This window comes from Cnephaeus nilssonii, assembly GCF_951640355.1.
Source record: "Cnephaeus nilssonii genome assembly, chromosome: 16".
NCBI classification, from domain to species: Eukaryota; Metazoa; Chordata; class Mammalia; order Chiroptera; family Vespertilionidae; genus Cnephaeus; species Cnephaeus nilssonii.
Genome location: NC_137087.1, coordinates 47471835 through 47497642, shown reverse-complemented (window position 1 = coordinate 47497642; position 25808 = coordinate 47471835). Strand labels below are relative to the sequence as shown.

The window sequence follows — 25808 nt, the reverse complement described above, 5'->3', positions numbered from 1 at the left end:
CTTAATTTATTGAATTTATATCAGCTCTTGGGAAATCCTAACAAATATCGCATTTTAAAAAAGAAGAAGAATGAAAAGGAAATGAAAGGAAAGGAAAGGAAAGGAAAGGAAAGGAAAGGAAAGGAAAGGAAAGGAAAGGAAAGGAAAGGAAAGGAAAGGAAAGGGAAAAGAAAGGAGAAAAGAAAAAAGAAAGGAGAAAAGAGAAAGAAGGTATAGTTCCCCAATTAGGTAATTCATGTTCCACAAAAGTAGAGTCATAAAACCCAACTCCCTTTGTTCTATTTCACTGTCACTTCTTTTAATGACACTTGTTGAAAAGGAGGACAATGATGCTAAAAAATGTATGAAGCAGGACCTTGGACCTCTCATTCCCAGCTTCAGCGGGACAAGTGCAGAGCTATCCCAACTTAAACCCCCCAGTGCTTTTGTCCTGGCTCCTTGGCAATTATTGCTTACTTTGGTGCCTTTTACAAATCAGACTGGTTCCAAGGTTTGACCTTTTCAAAGCTTTAGTCTCTGCAAATTCATTCAAAATGCTGAGTGGGCAGAGCAGAAATCACCCAGGGGCGCTCTCTCTCAGCCTGCATTGTGCACAGTTCTACCCAAATTACTTGATAGCTTCTTCTCCACACAGTTAGGAAAAAGGTTGAAGAGTGTCTGACTATGACAGGGCTGGCCAGCAGGGAGATGTGAAGGGGCGGGCCATGCTACTAATCCATCATCCAGGCTGCCTTTCCAAAGAGCAGGTGAGTAGGGTGACTAAAGGGGAAGAATGTGTCCTGATTTGCAGGGCTTTACAGAGAATAACCATGCATTCTTAAATCAGAATATTGTCCCATAATTGGTGGTAGCAAATGCCAGTTGCTAGATTCAAATATACACAAAGCATCTATGCAAGAGGAAAACTGTTATCTTTGAAGAGCAATATGTAACAGCTGAAAAACCTAGCTTCCTAAAAGAATTTCCTGTTGCAGGCATCCATTGAGAAAAAAACAAACAAACAAACAAACAACAACAATAAAAACACCAGAGTGTGACTAATTGATCCTCAGTACCATTTACCACCAAACAAATAAAAGGGTCCATTTTTTCCAATCCAATCACCATAGCTTTACATCCTCTCTTATACCTGGTTCCCTTAATTAGCACATAAATTGCCAAAACGATGTCCATGTGAATATGGCATGATTTTGGCTTAGGGAGTTTGGCAAAGACTTGAATGAACCATTCAAGCACTGTCTACACTGGTGTTGGACATTTCAGAGTGGTGTAATCATTGAGGAAAGATAAACTGAAAACTGTAATACCAGTAGAAACTGAGGAAAAAAACAACAGTCTAGATCAATGATTTTGTAAATATTTTTGTTTCTTTTTTTCATAAATGGCCTTCTATCTTCAAAAGTGATGTTCTACAGAATCCTAATATATAAAACTAATTAAGAAGCTTAGTAGTTCTGGCTGAAGCAAAAATGGGAGGGCCAAGGACCTGATCACTAAGCACCAGGTGGTCACTGGGGCAATTTATCAGAACCCAAATCCCCCCCTGCACCCAGAGCTTCCAAGAGCACTGCTGGAGAAATCTCTAGACCAGATCATCAACTTTCAGGGTTCTTCCCATTCTATAACTTTTTCATAATTCTTTAGTATAAATGAGAGTGGAATATCCTGCCACCTTTAAAATGATCTTTATGACACATAAAGAATATGATTTAGAGTAGGTAAAAATAAAACAAAGAAGGCATAAAATGGGGACATAATATAATTATAATTTAGAGAGAAGTGACTTTTATGTCTACAAAAATTAGAAAAGAGCAAGAAAGAATAAAAGGTGTTGTGCTAAAATGATTAAGTCCTTAGTTTAATAAAATCCTTTAATGTTGTATCAATTAAAGTATAAACAAAAACGTGTCAGTTTAAAAAACATATATTAGGTATATACTGGTTTAAAAATTTTCATTGGAGAATAGAAATTGGGATCAGGATGCTTTAAAAGATTTGTATCTGTGCCCTGGCCGGTGTTATTTTGTTGTTAGAGCATGGGCCTTCTCATCAAAGGGTCTCAAGTTTGATTCCTGGTCAAGGGCATGTACCTGGGCTTCAGATTTCATTCCCAGCCCAGTCAGGGCAAGTGTGGGAGGTAACCAATCGATGTGCATCTCTCACACCAATGTGTCTCCCTATCTCTGTATTCCTCTCTCTCTCCCTTCCTCTACTTTCTCTAAAGCAAATTCAATGGAAAAAAAGATTTGCATCTGTGATGAGAAAAATCAGTAATTTATCTATTGACAAAAAGTTACACATAAATGCACTTGAACATCTCAAGGAAAGTGCCAATGTCAATAAATCATGAAACATGACCATCATGTAATTTCCTTGCACAAAAGATGAATGCCCTCCATCACCCAGAGAGACAAGTCTAAACCACTTTTACAAAAGGCCCCCCTTTTACAATCTAAATCTAGTGTGTGTCCCTACTTTTATTCCCTCCTGTCTCTCAATGCAAATCCTATTATTCTAGCATGATGGTTCTCAATGGCAGGGGATGGGAGGCTATTCTGCCCCTCACAGAACATTTGGCAATATCTGAAGACATTTGCACAACTTAGTGGGTGCTGTGGGCATGTATGGAGCAGAGACCAGGGATCCAGCTAAAGCTCATACCATGCACAGGATAATGATCTAGCCAAAATAATGTCAAAAATGCTGAAGCTGAGAATCCCATTCTAGCAGATCTATTCACTTCTCTCCAAACAGACCATGACCTGGGCTTTTTTCCAATTATTCCGCCTTCGCGGGATTACCTGTCTCCCTTTCTTCCTCGCCAATTCAATCCACTTTTAAAGATTCTCCAATTCTCCTCTAGGAAGGCTGTGATGGGCTTACCAGGCTAACTTGAACCCTCCATCCCCTGAGAAATCATAGAACATCCCCTAATACTCTTTTGGTGTTTTTCAGTTCTGGCCGTGGTCCCTCAGCAATCCTCATGGATTTGTCTCAACATTTGCATCACATCTGTTAAAGCACACGTGATCTGATACAACACAGTATTTAGTTTATTGTCTTAGGAATTGTATTTAATTTTATTAGCATCAAGCCAGAAATAATTTTCTCTAAAATAGTTTTAATAACTATAATACTAAGACATGTGCTGATAGTTGGAAAAATACATCAGAAATATAAACACTGACTTTTGGGCAATGGGATTTGATTGTGGAGGGGAAAAATATTCAGACCTACCAAACCTTGCTTTAGTGAGATGCAAAGAGCTATTTGCCACCAAATTCAGGAGGATGGTCATCTTGTCCAATGATCCTCTCATTTATAAGTTGTTTCATTATTAATTTTATATCTAATATCTTTTAAGTGCTTACTATGTGCCAGGCTGAGAAGACTGACATTCAGCCAGGAGGCAATGGCATGGAATACCAGTTGTTGTCCTTTCTGATTGTTGGTGGGGATCAGGGACAGAGATAAAAACAATTGCCCAAGGTCACACAGCTATAAAGGGGAGAGCTCTCCTCCTATTTAGGTCCCCAAACCACACTAGCCACATCACACTCTCCAATCACTTGAAGTTTATAAAATATGTTTTCTTTATAAGGTAAAGAATCTTAGGGTGCTAACTATGTGCTCATACAGGCAAATTACAGCTACACCTCATGGCTACCCAGTTCAGTCATACCAGGCTGAAGAAGGACGCTGTGTGCAACATATTTTTATTTAAAATAGCACCAAAGGTGGACATTTCTAGAAATAATATTATTTGAAACTGTATAGGGATTATATGAAGAAAACTATACAACTTCACCAAGGAACACACAGGAGTGGAAGGAAAGGAAAGACAACCCATATAGTCAAAAATAAAACTGGGTATTGAAAAAGATTCCATTCTCTCCAAATGAATGTATAGCTTTGCTGCAATTCTGATCAATAGTTGCTTTATCGGGTAGGGGAATTGGGAGACTTGGGAACATGACAAAGTGATTCCAAATTCATTTGGATGAATGGATGAGTATGGAAAGCCAAGAATATTTTGACAAGGAAACTGGTTATTTATTTTTGTTTTATTTTGTTATGGTTTACAGGAAGGAGATTTGCCCAGCTGGACACTATGTTGTGTTATAAACAATAATTAAACACAGTGCAGTCCAGCTCAGCACACAGGACTGGCCAATCCATTAGAATAGAAGCTGAAAAAGGCCACCTACCTCAAGAGTACCCAACTTATGACCAGTTTCCCCTACGGGAAACCATCAAATGAAACAATAAAAAATATGGGCACAGAATTAAGTGGGGACATGTTCACAGGATTTCATTTTACTAGAAATAGTAAATAGAAATCCCATAAATTCTAAAAATATCCATCAGTATGGATGAAATTACTAATTAAATGATGATATAATTATAATGAAATAATGGTGTGAGGTTTTCTGAAGCATAACGTAGGAGAAAGCACAGTATTTTTATGCCTGATATGATTGACTAATATATATATATATATATATATATATATATATATATATATATATATATATATAATATAAATAGTATCCATAGTATAGCTGTATAGTTAATAAAGCAGCATTATAAATGAGAAAACTTGCAATAATATTTACATGATTATAGGTTGAGGGTACTATCTGAACATCAAGTAACAGAAAAGTTGTAAGGACAAAAGTAAAAAGATTTCATCAATTTTTTAAACTAAAAAGTATGTTAAAAATCATAAGGTAATTAAAATCCAAAGAACAAACTGGGGACAATATTGAAAAAAAATTAGAGACCATATGAAGAGTGCATACTAAAAAAGGAGCAAAAACAGATGGTCACATAAAAGAAATACAATGGCTAATAAATATATGAAAACATGTCTAAACTCACTGATCTGATAAGAAATGCAAATTAAAACAAGGGAGATCCATTTTTGCATATGAAATTAGATTACTTTTTAAATTGAATTTATATGAGATATAGTGAAATGGTATCTTAATAGTTGAAGTGGAAACTGGTATAAACTTTCTGGAGAACAATTTAGCATGACAATACTTATAGACATATTGTTTTGGTAGTCTACCCTCAAAAGTTATAATAATCAGACCTTGACCAAACAATTACTTAAGGTTTTCATAACAACATTCCAATGCTTTAACAGTAAAATTTTAGAAGCAAGATCAATGTTAAATGATGACAGTTATTCAATTATTGTATATCCACCGATTAGAATACAATGCAAGTAACTGCAAGTTTTAAATTATGTTTAGAGAGTATAGAGGATGGCATAAAATATGTTCAAGTTTAGCCCTGCTGGCGTTGGCTCAGTGGTTGAGCATCAACCTATGAACCAGGAGGTCATGGTTCAATTCTCAGTCAGGCCTTATGCCTGGGTTGCAGGCTGAATTCTCAGTGTGGGGTGTGCAGGAGGCAGCTGATTAATGATTCTCTCTCATCACTGATGTTTATATCTCTCTATCCCTCTCCATTCCTCTCTGAAATCAATAAAATATGTTCAATATTATTTTTTAAGACTACAAAATTTTATTAACAGCATGATCTGGGCTGTGATAAAAAATTTAATGTTTACAAATATACTATATTGTGATGGGAGAAAAGTATAGAAAAAGGTACTTAAATTTTTAAGTGGTGTTTTCTGAGCAGCGAAATTATAGATCATTATTTTATTTTTATTTTTATGCATTTTCTTAAATGTTTAAAACAAGTTTATAAATCTCATTCACTGTGAGAACAATTAAATTTGCTCCCCTCAGAAAGTTTATCATCAATGAGAGTCAACTATCTCTGAGCTGCAGGGATCAATCTTGTGTTCTTCACATAACCATCCAAATAGAAAAAGCATTTAAAAAGCATGTGTCTCTAATTCTGGAGACACTCACAAAAAGTCAGGGAAAAGGAAGAATAGAACCGTGTTCCCATTTCCATCTAGGAATTTCTGTTGCATGAATTAGGTGAGTGGATCTTTAAATCCGTGTTTAATACACACCAATCTTTTCAGATTTCCCAAGGCAGAGTCAAATATGGCCCCTTCTTCTCATAGTAAAGAAGTCATTAGGTACATAGCTTACATATATCTCCTGATTTCTCCTCTCTCACAGACCTGATGTGTTAAACGTAATTATCACATGAGTCCAGCACATCTTGATAGCATCCAAAGAGAAGGTGAGCATTCTGACTTCCTCAGTGCACTGGAAGACTTACCGTGTGTAAATTCTGAGCATTGCATTTTACTCTTAGTATTAAGACAGCTCTTCCAAGACCAAAATGCAACCAGACGTACGGCATGAGCAGCCCCCACCAGCAAAGGAGAAACCGCTTTCTGCTTGCAAGCTGAGCTTTCACATCTCCCCTCTTGACCTTGCATGTATTATTTTGAATGTAATGTATTTTTAAATTGCTTCACCATTTTAAAAATGCAAGGGAGAGCTGAATTAAATATTATTTGTGGCATACCCTGGTTTGCAAAGGACCTCTAAATCTGATCCCTTATATCAGGTCGATGCCTAAATCCTATTACTTGAGATTGCAAATGACTGTGCTTGCAAAATTGTAGATGCACATTTAGAGGCAGCTTCAAAATTTCAGCCCATAATGTTAACTTTGTTTGAAAAGGCCTTGATTTTCCAGGAAGCAATCTCCAGCCATTCTGCCTATTCCTTAACTCTGTCTCTGTCGTGGATAATGCATTAATAGCCTAAGGATGACTTGGCACGTGGCTCTTCAGAAGCCTTAGTCTAAGGTCTAAATGAGTTCTGGCTGAATAGACAGAGCCCCCTTTTTCAGCAAAACATACAATGTATTTAAGAGCAGGTGATATCTATAGAGTTTAAATTGAGGTAAAGATACAAGAGGGTTCACTCCAACCACTTTATCTCAAGGTAATCATTCCCCATTTGCAGCTCTGCAGCTCTGCCCTACATCCTCTACACCCACAGCTGCTACCAGGATGAGATGGCTAACTCTAGGACCCAGACACAAGGGATGTTTGTGTTTTAAGAGAAATTAGCACTTCTCTATATGGTTATGCACACACACATATATACATAGACACACACACACACACACACACACACACACACACACACACATTCAGAATTAACAGTATTCTCAGAAAACGCCATCCTGCCATCAAAATGTAGAATACAAATAGAACAGAACAGAATAGAATAGAATAAGGTCAGACAATGTCAGTATATTAAATTAGCTTCATTTAGACAGAAGATAAGGCTTAGAGATAGATATGTTACTCAACCATTAAAGCCCATAGAACCTGAGCATCAAAATGCCAAGAAACTCAGGACATCATGATATTTCGCTACTGAAAAGGTAGGCCCAAACAATTAGCAAAGGTCAACACCTGGGGGTTGATACCAGTAAAGGGAAAATGGGGGAAGTGATCCATGACAGAAGCAGTTACCTTATGTTCAAAAATAAACAAGCAAAAATAATGATCAGGGAGAGGTGTATTGGTTGTCTATTTCTGTGTGATAAATTACCATCAAACTTAGCAGTTCAAAACAACAAATATTTATTATCTCACTGTTTGTATGTGTCAGGAATCTGGGCATGACCCAATTGGGTATCTCTGCCTCAAGGTCTCTCACAAGACTTGAGACAATGTGTTTGCCAGGGCTGCTGTCTTATCTGCAGGCCTGATTGCAGAAGGATCTACTGCCAAGCTTGCTCACATGATTGTCAGCAAGACTCAGTTGTTCCTAAATGGAACTAAGCTTTGAGCTGAGATCCTCAGTGCCTCACTTACTATTGGCTGGAGACCTCCCTCAGTTTCTTGCCACATGGGCCTCTCCATAGGGCAACTCAAAACATGACAGTTTGCTTTGACCAAACAAGCAAAAAAAGGATACACTGTCTGAAGTGACATCTCATCACCTATACCCCATGCTATTCACTAGAAGCAAGTCACTAAATTCAGCCGAAACCTTAAGGGAGAGGATGACACAATGGCATTGCTTCCAGAAGCCAGAGATCATTAGGGGCCATGTTGGAGGCTACCTACCACAAGGAGGAAGTAAATATCACTATAAATAGACTGATATTTACAACTTTGTTAATATATTTAATGATAGGCACTAAAACACTCAAAATGTATATATTTTAATGTAATTATTCCCCTTCTAGTGGTGATTACACCAAAAGTATTAAACCCTATTACCAATTGTCCCTCCTTGATGTTTTAAGGGATATTCGCCTAAGGGGTAATACATTGATTTGCTGAAAGTCGTAGATGGGGAGGTAAAGAGGGAAGAGACTAAAGTATAGAGGGGCTCTGGAAGGGATGATCAGTGGACAATAAACCTCTGTGACCAAGAGCCCATGGAAAGAGAAGGGAAAAATGAGAAATAACTAACATGATGATCAGGATTTTAGAGAAACAGATACAGAGCAAGGAGTTTCAGGAAGACTTGCTGTGTTGTGTGATGGAATGCTTCTTTGCAACTCCCTTCTAGACATCTAAAAGAATAATCACGGCAATTACACATCAGAAACAAAGAAGCGATAATTACAGAAATTGAATCTTCAGCTACCACTTGGCTAGCCAGCACGGGCACTAACTTTTATATTTCCCCATGGGACATATATGAAAGTGGCTCAGAGTAGAGGAGAGATGAAACACAATTATCAGGACCTAGGGATTTATTCCTTCTGCTGCACAAAGGAAGGGGGAGGGTGGCAGCAGCTGGAAGAGTCTCTTCTTGCTCTTTGCAAAGATAGGAAAGCATAGCCCCTCCTCTACTTACTTTAATTTCCTTCAGAAACAATGACAAGGCTTATCCAGCTTATTGTACTTTCCTTCTCCAGCAACATGACTTCCTAGTTAGCTGACTGCCTTACCATGTCAAGAGTTCATTCATGCCCTACTTGGTTTGACTCAGTGGATAGAATCTTGGCCCTTGGACTGAAGGGTCCGGGGTTCCATTCCAATCAAGGGCCCATACCTTGGTTGCAGGTTCCATCCTGGCCCTGGTCGGGGTGCATGCAGGAGGCAACCAATCAATGTGTCTCTCACATGAATGTTTCTCTCTGTCTCTCCTTCTCCCTTTTACTCTCTCTAAAAATCAATGAAAAAATATCCTTGGGTGAGTATTAACAAAACAAAACAAACAAACAAAAAGAGTTTGTTCATGGGGATGTGAGTGACAGCACACTGCCACTGAGACACTGTCCAGATTGAGCAGAAGTCTCTGGTTCTACAGCTGGAATATCAGAGAAACAAGTATTCCCTGTTTCTGCCATGTCTATTGAGAAATCTTAATAGGTCCGGTACAGACCAAATAAAGGACAAATATGTGATACCTTAATCAATAAAGAAATTAAAAAAACAATAGTTACAGACCAAATACTAGTTGGTCTGAAAGGACAAAATAACTAAGGATAGTCGGGGCATTGAATCAAGAGCTATAATCCAGTTTCCTTTTCTCTCCCAGAACTCTGAACTGTGTGTATAAAACACAGTTGGTGTTTACAGGATGCTCGGAAATTATTTTTTAATTCAGAGCATACTTTTGTGGGTATAGACAGCATCAGGTGAAGCCATTCCTTCCAAAGACATTGGTGTAGGTGTGTATATGTACAAGGTACTCAACACCACCACCTCCCTGCCACACAGACACCACACCCAACCCTCTCTTGGGCAGGCCATAAGTGGCCATATTCTGACTTTTTAAGGTAATTAAGCTAAGGTATTCAAAAGAGACATGGAGTAGGGACCACTTTCAAACCGTGTGAATTTAGTTTAGCTTTATATTAAGCATATAATTAAGCATACCATATGTTTTAGTACATGTTCCCTAATCTCTATTTCTTTCACTTTCACCTCCACTGAAATAAAAGCAAGATACAAGTAAAAAGCATTTCACTTTAGAGCAAGGACGAGGAAGAGGCAAAATTATACCAAACCAACTTCACCTTGTGACAACGAAGGCAAAAATACTGTAGTATGGATGCATAAAGCAACACTGATAAATAGAAACACTTTCTGATTAGGGGCAGGGCTCATGCTCCATGTGGAACATGCATTCATGCCTATAAAAGCTTTTTGCAAAATGTGCTCCCCAGAAGTTGTTCTAAGGATTTATCTGGTGTGACATGAGGTAAAAGTTCTGTAGTGAAATAAGCATAGAAATAAGCAACTTCAAGTTCGGCAGGCTTCTTCACTGGGCTTCCCCAGAGTTCAACACCCAAACCAGAATCCTGAGTCTTTAGGAGGGTAGAGTTGGATCATCAGTACTTAAAGTTATTCTAACACAGAAAGACTGATGAAAAGAGAAGCATTTTGTGTAACTAGTGTTCTTCAGAATACATTTCAAGAAATACTGCCTTTTAGAATAGGTTCATAAAATATTTCTTTCCTTTTTCTTTTTTTTTCAAAAAGAAGGGAGATTGGTACATAGCTAAGAGCATCTGGCCATGACCTTCTCATGGAACTCTCTAGCCAGTGCTTCTCCAACTTAAAGTGCACATTAAATCACCTGGGAAGATGTTATATGCTCCTGATCAGTAAGTCTTGCCTGAGATTCTGCATGTCCAACAACTTCCCAGGTGATGCTGAGTTGCTGGTCCAGGAAACACACTTTGAATAGCAAAGGGCTAGAACACATGTGCCTTCAAGTGATGAATGTGTCCAGGAATTGTTCAGAGTGCTATGCTGTCTGACAATCCTTTACCCAAGAGGGTGAGTCTGCGGACGGGGCTTACCAGTAAAACCTGTTGGGGGTGATGCGTTCATGCATGAGTTGCCAACGTCTCCCGAAGTCCATGGAGCTGTAGAGCTGCAAAACAATGAAGTGAGGAGAGCATGAGCATCAAGGCACACTTTCCACATGAATACCTGGGTCTTCCCCCTGGAGAAGAACATTCCAACACACCAGAGTGCCTAACACACCCAAGCAGGCATCTGATTTATCCAGATAAAAATATATGACTGTGCTATGCTTATCATCATGCCTATCAGCACAAGTAGGTGCTTAATATATATCCAATTGACTGATGCTTGTGAGCTGAGTATAAATCCATGTCTGATGCCATCCATCATTCTCTCTTTTAGGGGGTAAAATCTTTAGTAAAATTATATCTTCTCTTTTCCTCAGAGTCCATGAAAGTCTTCAGCTTTGTCTAAAATAAGTCAGCCACATTTATTTCAAAAGTATGTATGGGACAACTCCTATGTGTAAGGCACTCTGGGGGATATCAAGATAAAGAAGAGGTAGGCTCTGTGCTCAGAGAGAAAATGGGACACCTACGTGAAAATGCTCATCAGATGGGATCTGAGCTAATATTATATGCAAAATAGTGGGCTCTCAGTTTCATCTCTTACTGCTCCTATATATAGTCTAAATCAGTGGTCGGCAAACTGTGGCTCACAAGCCACATGCAGCTCTTTGGCCCCTTGAGTGTGGCTCTTCCACAAAATGCCATGTGCGGGCGCGCACATACAGTGCGATTGAAACTTTGTGGTCCATGCGCAGAAGTTGGTTTTCGGCTCTCAAAAGAAATTTCAATCATTGTACTGTTGATATTTGGCACTGTTGACTAATGAGCTTGCCAACCACTGGTCTAAATGAACTGGACCCCCAATGCCACTAACGATACCAGGCTTATTTATACTCCTATGTCTTTGCAAGATGGCAAAGATAAGGCCTCTCTTGTGCCTAATGGAAGATTAGCCATCCATGCAGGGCCAGCACAAGTGTGACTTCCTGCTCTGACCACTGCGGTCCACTCATCTTTCTTCCTTCTCAGTTTACTATACTCATCTCGTGTTTCCACTGAGCACTAATCACAGGCTAATATATATGGTTACATCTTTCAGATTTGTCTATATTTTTATATTCTGTTGCAAAAATCAATAATTAAAACAGGCAGGTAGGGATGGAAAGCAACTTGGAGAATAAGAAAAAATTCCAGAAGAGCCCCAGAACTTTGGAAAAATCAAAAAGAACCCTCTGCATGGCTAATACAGTCAGATTCCACCATCACTTATTTTATGGATGTAGAATTTGACCCCTTTGTAATACATAAGGGGAAGGCCAACATCCCTATAAGAGACATAGAGTGGGATTTATTTTCAATTGAATGTCTGACAGTACAATATCTGAGTCTGATAATAATAATAATAATAATAATAATAATAAACAATGGTAATAATAATAATAGTTCAATAACATTGCTCTGTCACATATAATTGAGCCTTAAAAAGACACAGAAAGAAAGGAAGGACAGTCTCCCAAAGTCCATGGAGCTGTAAGTTAAGTTTAGTAACTTAAACTCCTGTTCTCAAGCAATTTTTGATCAACCCAGGCTGAGTTAACCACTCACTCCACAATCACTGCTATTTTTGCTATCTGCCTCTAGGAAGCTGTTCACACTAAGCCATTTATGGTTGGCGAGCCTCTCCTCCTACTAGACTATGAGTCAAAGAGGTGCAGGGGTCATGCCTTATTCATCTTATACAATGCCTGGCACCTAACTGGTGAACATACAAATCTCTTTCACAGTTAAGCAAACTCAATCTTGGAGAAGTTAAGTTTTGGTCAAAGAACTAGGATTTAAGTTTTCTGATGCCTAGAGCATGCCTCCTTCCATGTAATCATGGTATATAGATTATAATGAAAATTTCACCATATTTATGCTTCCCCCCCTGAACTTTTATAGGTAGAGAAATAGAAAAAAGGCCAAAGTGAGTGGCCCTCAAGTTTACAGAAATGGGGTTAGGTGAAGAACATTCCTGCAATTGCATCCCCAGTAGCTGCTCACCTACAAGGATGTGCTGCCCAGCACAACACACACAGGTAACTGGGCTGTCTGTTCAGTTCTGAGGCCATAGTCATACAGCCCATATAGAAATCATTTTTTGCATGAATATCTGGTAGTTTAAAAAATGCTTTGAGGGGCCTGGAAAATTCTGGACCTGTTTCAATTTAATTCAGCAAATATTTATTGAATAATGGCATTATGAACTACATATAAAGTCTCTTTTTGTCCAGTAAATGACAGATGTATATGTTTGAGAGAGTAAAATTGTTATGCATACTGTATTTTTAAAAATATATTTTTATTGATTTCAGAGAGGAAGGGAGAGGGAAAGAGAGATATAAACAACCATAATGGGAGTGAATCAATGACTGGCAGCTCCTGAACTTCCCCTCCTGGGGATCAACCCTGCAACCCGGGCATGTGCCCTGACCAGGAATCAAACCGTGACCTCCCGGTTCATAGGTTGATGCTCAACCACTGAGCCATGCTGGTCAGGCCATATTATCTTTTGATACTTAAATTAGCCAAAAAGGTAGTTAAGAAAATATATTTGCATTCCCGTTTATAGACTAATTTGTAGACTTGGTCTACAAAATGACTGCAGCAACTATATGAAAAACTAGGACATCTATACTGATTTAGCTGATGCAAAGTTTATACTATACCACACCAACTCTATACCAACTCTCAGCTCTCATCGTATTTATTCAAATTGGGCCTTCACTCCATGAGTAAGTCCTAACTACTATAGGTGCCTGACTCAGCAGATGGGAAATGTCAGTAGCCCTCATCCCCATCACTCTGAGTCCCTTTCTTTATTTACCAGCTCAATGAATACAACAATACTAGCTCTATACCATTATATTACAGAGCACACAGAACCACATCCAATTCTTTAAGCAGCAAAAAGGATAACTGCTGACAATCAAAACATACATACAGGTACATCACATAAAGGAGGGAAATGGGGCTAAGGCTAAAGATATAGAAGCTGAGAAATGGGCAAGATTAACAGAGTTAGAAATTGAACAATGAGGCTTCCGAGAGAAATATTTCCTGTGTTAGGCTTTGGAGACAAGTGGTATAGAAAGGAGAAAAGGTGAATAGAGATTGTACTGGGTAAAGGAGACAATGAGAGCAAAGGTGTCAATATGCCTAAGGTATTGAGCTTGGCTTGTGGGGAAGGTTTTCAGAGGAAGGAAGTTAGAGATGAGTGCTACTGGCCAAAAGGACGTAGAGGTTGTCTGTCTGCCAGTCCATTAATCTGTCTCTCTTTCTATCCAACTGTCATTCCATCTATTTGTGGATGTTTCTATATCTATCTTTATGTATATTTACATTGGGGTGGTTTAGGAGGAAGGACAGGTTGGTTAGGACCAGAGCATCCCACTGAGAAGTATATACACAGGCCACGGGTAAACCAGGAGAGTCACACTGACCATGTGGGAGTCTCAATTTTCCAGGGAAATGGTCAGTCCCTCCATTAAGAGGATTCTGGTAGTGGCAGGATGCCCCCTACCCCAGCTCCTGCTAGTGCTCCTCTCATCTTGGGCTCTTCCTGACAGAGAAAGAACAAGAGATCAGCTGCTGATCTCCTCATCCAAGCCTGTTCCACCTCCTGCCTCCCCTGTCTCTGGTTTTGCTTTTTCAGCTCTTCAGTTTGACTGATGGGAGAAAAATTAAATTGAATTCTCTGCCTAGAGGCGGATTCAGATGAGCAGAAAGAGCAGGCTCCTATTCATTAAGGGCCTTGGGTTAGCTGCTTTGTCTCTCAATCTAGTAAGTTGCTGACTCTGAAACAAATTTTATTCTACCAGGAGCTGGATCTTTGCAGCCTCTCCATTTGTGCATGTGTTCATCCATTTCTTCATTCATTCATTCATTCATTTATTCATTCATTCATTCAGTAAAAGTATATCAATTACCTGCTATGCTTAAAACACCAAACTAAGTGCTGGGCTTACAAAGGTTTAAAATGCCAAGAAGAGTAAAAGACATGAATTCAGACAACTACACCGCCATGCAATATACACCATAATATTAATACCAGTTATCTCTGTAATGGTGAGCTTGTGGGCAATTGGTACTTTCTTCTTTTGGTTATCTAGATTTTTAAAATCATTGTGAATATGTATTACTTTAATAATTGAAAAATTAAAGCTCTACCACTCAAATAGAAATAAAGCACATAGGCAACCATTCAATAATAAGTATTAGAAGAATATTTAATTATATGAAAATGTTCATAATATATAATTTATTTTAGGATAAATTATATGATTATGTAATTTTATAATTTATTGTTAAATTTTATAAAAAATAGAATATATTATGAAACCCAAGTTTTTAAACTTACACATTTATAATAACTTCTTAATATACACATTATATTTATCTCTAAAACCACCTTTTAAAGACCCAAGAAGTAAAATTCTAATTTTTTCTTGAAGGGGATTGGAATTAGACAAGGCAAAATGGGATTTTTCATAAAATGGTATTTCACAGAGATTATCACAAATAGTAGTGAATCTGTCCTTGGACAGGCAGGGTATTGGCTCACGTTTATATAGTCCCGCATGGCCTCAAACCAATGTGCTGTATGCAACATTAAAACAAAGTGAATTTCCCAACAATAAATATCTTTTAAAACAGTTCTTGCTTATGTAAAGTTACATATACAAGACCAAGTTGTCCTTCATATCCCGCGTCATGACGCCCCTCCCTGCACGACATCAATCTTGACCTTTACCACAGAGCTATCCAGATCCTCTCCTTCCCCCCTTCTACTATATGCCACGGTCTCATATCTCTTAACAAGCACGTCTTCAGTAGCAACATGCACAGAGCTCTAAATGAATCATCGGAACAGCTGGAAAATATGAAAGAACACGCTCTTTTCCTTATTGATTCAGTTATTAGTTCCCTAATTACATCAGCCTGCCAGGGAAAAGCATCTGATAGCTGAAGAACTAAAGAGGCAATTTAATCAATGTAATAATATTCCACAGGAAGAACAAATTGTATCTGAAAAGCTTAAGTGCGAAAAATAATATGATTGCATTGCGAGGTTGTAGGTTGAATCGTGTCCCCTTGAAAAATATATGTTGAATCCCTGAACTCAGTATCTCAGAAGGCAACCTTATTTGAAAATCAGGTTACAATGAGGTCAGGGTGAGCCCTAATCCAAAACAACTGCTACCCTCATAAGGAAAAAAAAAATTGGTCACGGAGACAGACAGCCACAGAGGGAAGACAGTGTGAAGGCACACAGAGAGAAGGCCATGCAAAGATAGAGGATTGTAGTGATGTGTCTAACAGCCAAGGGATGTCAAAGACTGCTGAAAAGTCACCAAAAGGAACAAGTAAAGAACTCCCCTATAGGTTTTAGAGGGAGCATGATCTTGCCCAACACATTGATTTTGGACTTCCAGCCTCCTGAACTGTGGGACAACAAATTTCTAATGTGCAAGGTCACCCAGTTGGTGGCATATTGTTACAGCAGCTGTAGGAAACTGGAACGGGCATCTCACACCAACCACCAGGAGTAATCGTGGCAAAACTTGCCACATTTCTGCTGTTTTGTTGTCTCCACACCTTATCATTTAGTGGTCAGCCCAGAAGTCTGGTTTAGGGCAGGTTCTTGAATCTGTGGTTAAAATCCAAACTCTCGTTTGCCAGTATTTCCCTGTTGTATGCATTTTTACTGCAATCCCTAAGGATATTTTTTTAAGAATAAATAACCATATGGTGGCAACCAGACATACTCAGGAAAGGCAACAAAATATACATTTTTATGGCGGTTTTTGGTGCTCCAGTCAGATTCCCTAGAGCCAGCAGATCTCCCATGTGGAGGGAAGGATGGTTAGAAACTCTTTTATATAAAAGCTTTTCCCTCTAGGCAAGTTCAAACTTAATGCATAACTGTCCTAATTTTTTCCCCTCAAAACCTATGGAGTTTAGGTAGCATTATGCTGAATTGTGGTCACGAGAATTTTGTCTTTCAAATAAAATTAGGCTAATTTCTGCTCAAAATAAAAAGGGCTCTACACCTTGGTAGCCACAGGGCAGGTGGGCAGGCTTGGCTGAGCTCTGTAGGGCTTCAGGGAGAATCCCTTGGGCTGGGGCAGCATTTGTGGTAGTTGGAGAGAAACCAGGGTCACACAGCAGCAAAGAGTCCATTGTAACAAGTGCCTCTAGTTCCTTCCTCAGACATTCTCCAAGAAATCCATCTCTGGATAGCTGGTGGGGATAACCGCACCCAATGTCCCTCTAAACTCTGGGTACATAAGAACTTCTGTCCTCAGCAACCATTTTCCTTTGCCCCTGGAAGATAAAAGACATCTAAACCATAAAAATATTTATTTAAAAATATATACATTCACCTAGTCATGCCATTCTTTTGTATAAGTCACCATTTTTTCTTCCCTTTTGGAAGATTCCTAGCCATAGAGGTTTATCACTCCCAGGATGGCTTATATCAATTCATCTCTTCATTCAACAAATATTGATCAAATGTCTATTAAGAAGTAAGAACTGTTCTATGGGTTTAGGGTACATCAGGGAACCAAACAGACAAAAAGTCTCTGGTGCCTTACATTCTAATGGAGATCAAAAACTCAAATGATTGATCTCAAATCCATAGTGTGAATATATGAAAGACTTGTAAGAAAAATACTACCATATTTTAACCAGTTCATTTTGCTAGCATTTAAAACATTAAGAAAATGGAGTTGATTACCCAAGAAGATTTTCCCCATCTATATTGAAACACTTGGCTATCTTTGTTTTCCTGCTTTTCATAGAGTTCAACAAATGTTTCACTTTCCTTTCAGATCTAAGAAAAACACATGTAAGTGAGTTAATTCTCTGCAGAAGACATTTCATCCGAATGCTGGGGAAAAACAGGGAATCCAAAGACCTCTTATGAACAGGAGAGCCAGTGTGATCAGGATCTATACTTTTCCAAAAGAACCTGAAATATCTAATTTTGTATGGGAAGTCTACATATTTTTAAATTTTGGTTAAAAAATTTAAATATACTAAAGAAGTGGTCAGTGGGTGCTGGCCCATGGGTGGGTGCTGGCCCATGAGCTGAGTCATAATGAATGAGTAGAAACTGGCCTGAAGGATAAGTTCCCCCAACACACTGCAGCTAACAAAAGTGAAAAATTCTGGTCATTAGGGAAGATGTTGGAAATAAAACAGAAACATTATCTCATTCTCCTACAAAAGTACAATTTACTTGGCCCTGGTTCAGTGAACATTGGTCTAATCACCACATCTGAAAGGAGAATGAGCAGAGATGGAGAAGGATCCAAATGATTCAAGAGGAAGAGAAGGTGTCCAGCCAGCATGGCTCAGCAGTTGAATGTCTACCTATGAACCAAGAGGTCACAGTTCGATTATGATCAGGGCACATGCTCTGGTTTTAGGCTCAATCCCCAGTTGGGGGTGTGCAGGAGGCAGCCGAACGATGATTCTCTCTCAACATTTGTGTTTCTATCTCTCTCTCCCTCTCCCCTCCTCTACAAAATCTTTAAAAATATGCTTTTTTTAAAAAGAGGAAGAGAAGGAAACAACTTCATGTGGGTGTGAGGATAAAATAAAGACTTAAAGATGGACGGGAGAGTGAAGGCTGTGACAGCAGATGAGTGTAGGAAGGAAGACATAGTTGTTTTTTAAATTTATAAACTCCCTCCCTTGAAACCTAAGAGGCAGGATTTCAACACCAAGAAAACAAGAACTACTTTTTAATTTTTATTTCAGAGAGGAAGGGAGAGGGAGAGAGAGATAGAAACATCAATGATGAGAGAGAATCATTGATCGGCTGCCTCCTGCGTGCCCCATAGTGGGAATCGAGCCCACAACCTGGGCATGTGCTCTGATCGGGAATCGAACCGAAACCTTCTGGCTGATAGGTAGATGCTCAATCATTGAGCCAAGCTAGCCAGGCAAGGACTATTTTTTAAAAGTAAATTTATAAGACTCATGACTATAAGAAGTTGGTTTAAAAGGCACAAGATATCCTATAAACAGTTTCAAACATTGTTTGAGACTCAGGGCTTCTTAAAATTTTTCATCAAAACATCTTCAACAGCCAAAGGAATCTGGGGATTTGATCATAAGCAGGCTGACATAAGGGCACATATTTTTAATTCTCTAGTTCTTCCTATAAAATTCCATGGATATTTTATAGACTTCACTATATCTGTGCTTAGAATAAAAGATAAATCTTCAAGTGAAGTGGACCCTCTTTAAAGACACTACATATCTCTCATACTTTTTATTCACCACTGTCCCCAAGGTGTGTTTTTGAGCCCCAGTTTGAAGAAGAGGGGCAAGTGACACCCAGAATGCCTGACACATAATTAGGAACTGGGGTATTAATGATGGGGTGACACATTTAACTCTCTCCAGTGTGTTTTGTACAGGGTGATTACAAGTGGAGTTGTGTTCATTTCTTGATGCCTATGACAATTGGAATCCTGGGCTTGATATTGGGAGACACCCTATGAGCAGGGTCTTCAGTTAAGTCTTCTTAGTTATAAGGAACAAAGTCAAGGGAAATGAGGTTTTGGTGATGCCATACTTGCAAGAAAGCGGTTGCATTAGATCCTGTCCGCTAACATAGTAACCCTATTTTGCCTGAGTATACCTCCTGTTTCAGAGGCTACAAGTGTATTTAGATAGCCAAAGCCTCCTGTCTCCCAAGTCAGTGTTCTACTCCCTACTAGAGGTGCTGGTGACTCTCAAGGCCCATTTGAGAACAAAGCACAGCTGATGCTTGTCCCCATATTCCCCAATGCCCACCCCACAGTACAGAGTGCTTTCCTCCAAATGTGCATGTAGCAAAAGGCTCATAATGATACCGATGCCTACACTCTGTCAACGGGGTGACACCATGCTCATTTCACACTGACCTTCTCAAACATGCCATGAACTTTAGCCATTCTCAGGGTTTTTGCACATTGTATCTCCTTTACCTAAAACTCCCTCTTTGTCTCTGTACTTCTGCCTCTTTCTATTCATGTACTGAACTCCCACTCATATGTCAGGTATCAGCAGAAATAACATTTCCTAAGGGAAACCATCGTTGGTCCCCTCCTGCCCCACATAGCAATAGGTCCACCTATTATCTGCTCCCATGGCTCTCCATTCTCTTATTTCAGAACATTCATCAAAGTATGAAATTATATGCTTATGTAATGATATGATCTATGTCTGTCTTTAATTCTAGGTAGTGGGGATCAAGACTTTAAATAGTCCCAGATGCTTAACACAGTGCCAGGTACAGGAGAATAGTTGCTCAATAAAAATCTGCTGAATGAATACATAAATATTGCTCTTCAAATTTTCAGAATTCTATTCCTTCCACCTGAAGGACCCCCTCTCTTTTCAAATTTATCTAATTCTACTCTACTTTCAATATTAGTTTAAATCATCTCCTTTCTGAAGCCATCCTTTGCCACACTTGGACAAAAGAAGCAAGATTACAACAGGAAGACTAAAGAACTATGCTTAAAAGAAAATTCATAAAACTCTTTACCATAAGAAGTTGGTGAGAAGGAAAGAGTATCCTACAAATAGTACCTCTTGTCTCATATTTAGCACCCAGTGCCCAACCAGGTTCTAACAACAGGTTTCTCTTATAAGCTTTTGAATTGTTTTTATTTAACTCATCCAAATATTGATCAATTCATTCATACACTTATGCTTCAAAACTTCAGCCCAGTTTGCATGGCTCAGTGGTTGAGCATTGGCCTATGAACCAGGAGGTAGGTCATGGTTCGATTCCCGATCAGGGGACATGCCCAGGTTGTAGGCTCGATCCCCAGTGGGGGTGTGCTGGAGGCAGCCAATCAATGATTCTCTCTCATCATTGATGTTTCTATCTCTCTTTCCCTCTCCCTTCCTCTCTGAAATCAATAAAAAACATATATATATATTTTTTTAAATCAAAGAACAAACAACAAATAAACTTCAGGTAATCTCTTTAAATAGATTAGAGGCTCCTAGATAAGAGGAATCCCATCTGAAATATTGATGCCCCCTCACAGACATTGCCACTGGGCTCCCTGACAAAATAGAAATAGAGAATAATACACTTTTATAGCTGGCAGTGGCCTTAGAGATCATCAGGACCATTCTTCCGTACATGGGGAATCTAAGGCTCAGAGAACCCAAGTGACTTGCCTAATGTCACACAGCCAGTTAGTAGTAGAGCAGGAATTCAAACCCAGGGTCCAGACTTCTACCTCAATGCTCTTTTTTTACTGCACAGAGCTCTTTTTTGTTAACTGCTTGATTTTAAAAGAAACACAAGTTAATATAACCTCAGGAATAATGGCTCATTTGGGTATGATATACATGAATAACACTGCACCTTGAATTTATCTAGCACTTGTATTTAGAAATCATTTTCACAATTCATTTTATCCTCTTTTATATTGAAGAGCATTTTTCTGAGCTAACAGTCACATAAAATAATCTTACAATTTACATAGTATTTACCAAAATCCATTCTTTTGTCTCCATAGTCCTATTCTCTTGACCATTTTCCATAGCAATCAGATTCTATTCAGTTTTATACATTACTATTCAGAAACATCTCATATTAAGCAATACCCTCTAAACATAAATGTTGGTATTCCTTTGTGAGCTGACTTTATTTATTCTGATCCACCATCACCCCCCACTTCACCTGCGTTTTCTCTCACCTTAATGGTTTGGTTTAACATCACAACATATTATTAACATCCACTTCATTGCATAGTACTATCCTGGACTTTTCACTGTGTCCAATTTGTTTTTAACTCTTTTCCAAGTTCATATCTGTTTTTCTTTTCCAAAGGCCTGAATCTACTAGTAAAACAGGAGAGACCTTAAATCTCTCACTTTTAGGTCATTTATTTAAGTTACTATTTCTAAATATTAAAAAAATAATAATAATAACACCTGGTTTAAATTCAAAGAAATGAAGGCTTTACTCTCTCCAGCATATGAAACACCATTTGAAACGTATCTCCAGGTGAACTTTGAAATATACTTATCATTGTAGTATTAACATATGGCCAGGAAATATGAGTTCATTCAAACTCAAGATATTAAAGAAAAAGTAGTGTGTATATTACAGACTATTCTTTCAGTGAAATAAGAAAAAAAAATGGGGGGGGACTAATTATGAAGCATTTTCCTGGACATTAATTTGTGTATATGTTGTCTGGTTTAATTATCACAAAAGAAGCACTGTTTGATGGTTTTTTCTGTCCACACTTCCTGGAAGAAAACGCGGAGGCCCCATGGACTTTATGAGCTTGCTCAAGATCGCAAGGCCAATTCCAGAACATCTGATTCCAAAATCAGTGCTCATCCTAACACACCTAGCTGCCATTGAAAATAAAGGTTTTCAAGACAATGGCCTGAATTGTGAGAGAGCCCAAACTATGACCTATATGAAAAGTTGTAGAAACTTGGGATTTGGGGCACATAAGAAACTGACCAATGAACAAAGAGGTTTATAACTGTTTTAAAATATGGAAAAACATTGTGGAAGGACAATGAGGCTTTTCTCTGGGCTACATCAAAAGGCAAAGGTAGGTCCAAAAGATCAAATATAGAGTAAATGTCGGCTTGATAGATGAAATACCATTCTAATGAAAAGAACCCCCTGAGGCGGGAAGAAGCTGCCTTACATGGCAGCAAGTTCTCCAGGGAGATAGATGGGTGAGCATTTGATCAAGGTGATCCTGTCGAACAAATTGAATTGTCAGTCGGGATTTAAACCAATGAGTCCCTAGGCCCCTTGCGATTTTGGATTCTTCATTCAAGAGGAATAATCCTAGGAATAGAATCCAAGGGAATAGTCACCATCGATGCTCCCTAACATGGGAAAAGCTGGCAAATAAACTTTTTTTAAAGGCTCTGAAATGTTGTGAGAAAGGTCCATGACCCTGTGTGGTAGGCTTTGGCAGATTCATTTAGCTTCCCTGTATCTACTGCCTTTGTAAAGGGATTTCCAGCTCCTCCTTTCAAAAGCAAGAATTTATTTCCTCACATCTTGAATTGAGGTTGTCTTTCTTCCTTGTTTTGGCATCAGAACACAGTGGAAATAAATGTTTCAGCTCTGAGTGTAGCTCCTAAGAAACCTTAGGCACTTCTAATCCTTTGAAATGCTGTCACCCCCAGGTAAACAAACCTGATGGAGGGTGAAAAAGCACATAGAAAAGAATCCAGGTATCCCAATGGAGGTCATCTCTGACTAGGATACAGCCAGCTGAGCTCTAACCATAAGAAAAAGCCCAGCTAAGATCAGCACAGCTGCGCAATCAACTACAACTGTTTACAGACTCATAAATAAATCTAGATGAGACCAGAAGTACCACCCAACTAACCCACAGAGTTATAATCAATAATGAATGTTTACTATTTTAAGCCTCTAAGTTTAGGAAGAGTTGGTTACACAGCATTAGCTAGCTGATACATGGACTCGAGTCTTAGCTCTATCAGTGACCTAACTGGGCTGTTTTGATTAAGAGTTTATCTCAGTCTTCTTATATAAATATGATGAATGGCTTTCTCCAAAAGAATGGCTCTCAAATTTCAAAGTTATCATGACACCAGTTTAAAATGTACATTCCAAGGACTCCTCCAAAATTCTCATTCAGGGGTCAACAGTTGAGCCCAGAAATCTGTATTTTAACGAGTTAGATTATTCTAATGTAGATATAAATGCTAAGGGACCACATATTGAGAAACTCTGTTCTAGACAATTTTTAGGGAAGCTAGACATTTATGACTAAGCTCACTCCCCTGTCTTTAGTAAACCTCCCTTCCATCACAGGTAGACAACGTCCAGCTGCATATTTGGAGTTCATTAGAGATAGGAGCACCACAAGCTTGTTCTAGGGCCCGTTAGAGAAAAGCGATTTGACCTATGTCTGACACCTTTTGACTCATGTGAACCCACTCCTAGCTTCATCCAGCCATGGCCTTGACAAAGGAAATGGGCAGACTGTTTCCATTCAAAAACATTCTGACCAACTGCCAGTGCTGGAGCTCAATTAAATAGCAAAAAGCATAGCTTCAGCTAAAAAGCACAGTAACAGCTGGACTGTGTTCCCTGAAAGTACAATGCATTTATTACACTGATAATTAGACTTCCCTCTAGATACAAAGTGTTATGGTCTGTGCATTAAGCAAAAGAGACTTACTGAAGTCTGGACAGCCCTGCCTAAAGCTCTCAAATGGGGCTGATCCTTGGGTTCTAAAACGGGGTGAGCAGGGATCTGGGGTGGAGGTTAGAAGGCAGCAACTGCTTTGAGGGTCTTCTGTTCATGGCTCTACCAATATAAATCAGTGGCTCTAATCTCTTCATTAAAACTGTCTGGGAGTTTTCAACGATACTGATGCCTGGGCCCCATCTCAGAAATATTAAATCAGAATCTTTCGGAATAGACTACCTGGGCATAGGTATTTTTAAAGCTCCCCAGGCGATTCTAATGTGCAGATAGGATTGAATACTGATTGGTGAAAGTGGAAGTTGAAAATTTATGATCCACTTATTTTTTTTATCCACCTATTTTTGCAAAGAAATATTGACTGGAATATAGCCATACTCATTCAGAGTTGAGTTGTTTCAACAGAGAATATATGACTGGCAAAACCTAACATATTTACTACCCAGTCCTTCACAGAAAGAGTCCACCGCACTCTTATGCACTGATCTCTAATACCAGTTAAGGGGGCCTGACAGGAGTTTTATCCTGAGTGCTGTTGGCTTCGTTTTATATCCCTTTTTCCAACAACAGAAGCTCAAAGTATATAAGAAGAAAAAGATGTCTAACAAGTACTTACTAAGTGTCAGGAACTAAGTTAAACAGTGTGCATTCTCTCATTTAGTCCCTACAACTACCCTGTAGAGAAATCCATTATCATTCTATTATCTGCATTCTATGGAATGAAAAACAAGATCTGGAAAGGACTAAGTCACTTGACCGAAAACACCAAGTAATTATGTAGGTCAGATGCCAACGAGGCTGTCTGATTCCATGCTCATGTACTCAATAACCACACAGCCAGGATTCACAACATGGAAACAGGAAACATGGTACTTCTGAGCCAGACTGTAATGTGAACTTGGGCAGGCCACTACAAGGGGTGGGGATGGAGGTGGGTTTCTAAGAACCCCCCTTAAGAGCTTTGGTGAGATTAGGAATAGCATAATGTCTAATAAAATTAAAATATCTAACAGAGTGAAATAATTATTTTGTCAGATTTTTTTTCTTGAGTCATTCTTAACTATATTTTACTAATGTATTTCATCTTTGTGCTCAATTGGTAATTTAGTGAGCACCTTCCATTACCCAGGTATGATTCTAGGTGCTAAGGATACAGCTGAGAACAAGATGCCAGAAAACACCATTTGCAGATTCCTGACTTCATGGAGTTTACATGGTAGTGGGGAAAATGAGCAATAAACAAATAGATATTTATATATTCATAAATAAAAAAACAAATGTGTGTGTGCATTTATTTACAGTTGATTCTCATTATTCATAGTAGTAATGGTCTTCAGAGTCAGGGCAAACATGATGTAGCAAATACAAAACCTTGCTCCTAGTGGAAATGCAAGGTTAGGTTCCTGTGGGTCTGGGGTCATAACACAGGGTAGGCAAAAGTAGGTTTATAGTTGCTCATATTCTATATAATAAAAGGCTAATATGCAAATAAACTGAACAGCAGAACAACTGGTCACTATGACACACACTGACCACCAGGGGGGAGATGCTCAATGCAGGAGCTGCCTCCTGGTGGTCACTGTGCTCCCACAGGGGGAGTGCAGCTCAGCCAGAAGCCTGGCTCACGGCTGGCCAGCACAGGAGCGGTGGCAGGAGCCTCTCTCGCCTCCGCAGCAGCACTAAGGACCTCTCGGGGTATGTCCCCCGAGGGGTCCCAGACTGCGACAGGGCACAGGCCGGGCTGAGGAAACACCCCCCCCCCCCCCCGCGCCGCCCCCGTGCATG

General features: G+C 39.0%; 1 protein-coding gene across 1 annotated transcript in view; it reads right to left on the bottom strand.

Moving 5' to 3' along the window:
• The window catches only part of SORCS3 (sortilin related VPS10 domain containing receptor 3), a gene marked incomplete at its 5' end in the record, with an annotated part of 521132 nt that overhangs the window by 172695 nt on the left and 322629 nt on the right, over positions 1 to 25808 (bottom strand). Inside the window, one exon of the mRNA XM_079794297.1 lies at positions 10729 to 10802. Within this exon, the coding sequence (XP_079650423.1) occupies positions 10729 to 10802 (74 nt within the window). The remainder of the gene's footprint in view (positions 1 to 10728; positions 10803 to 25808) is intronic.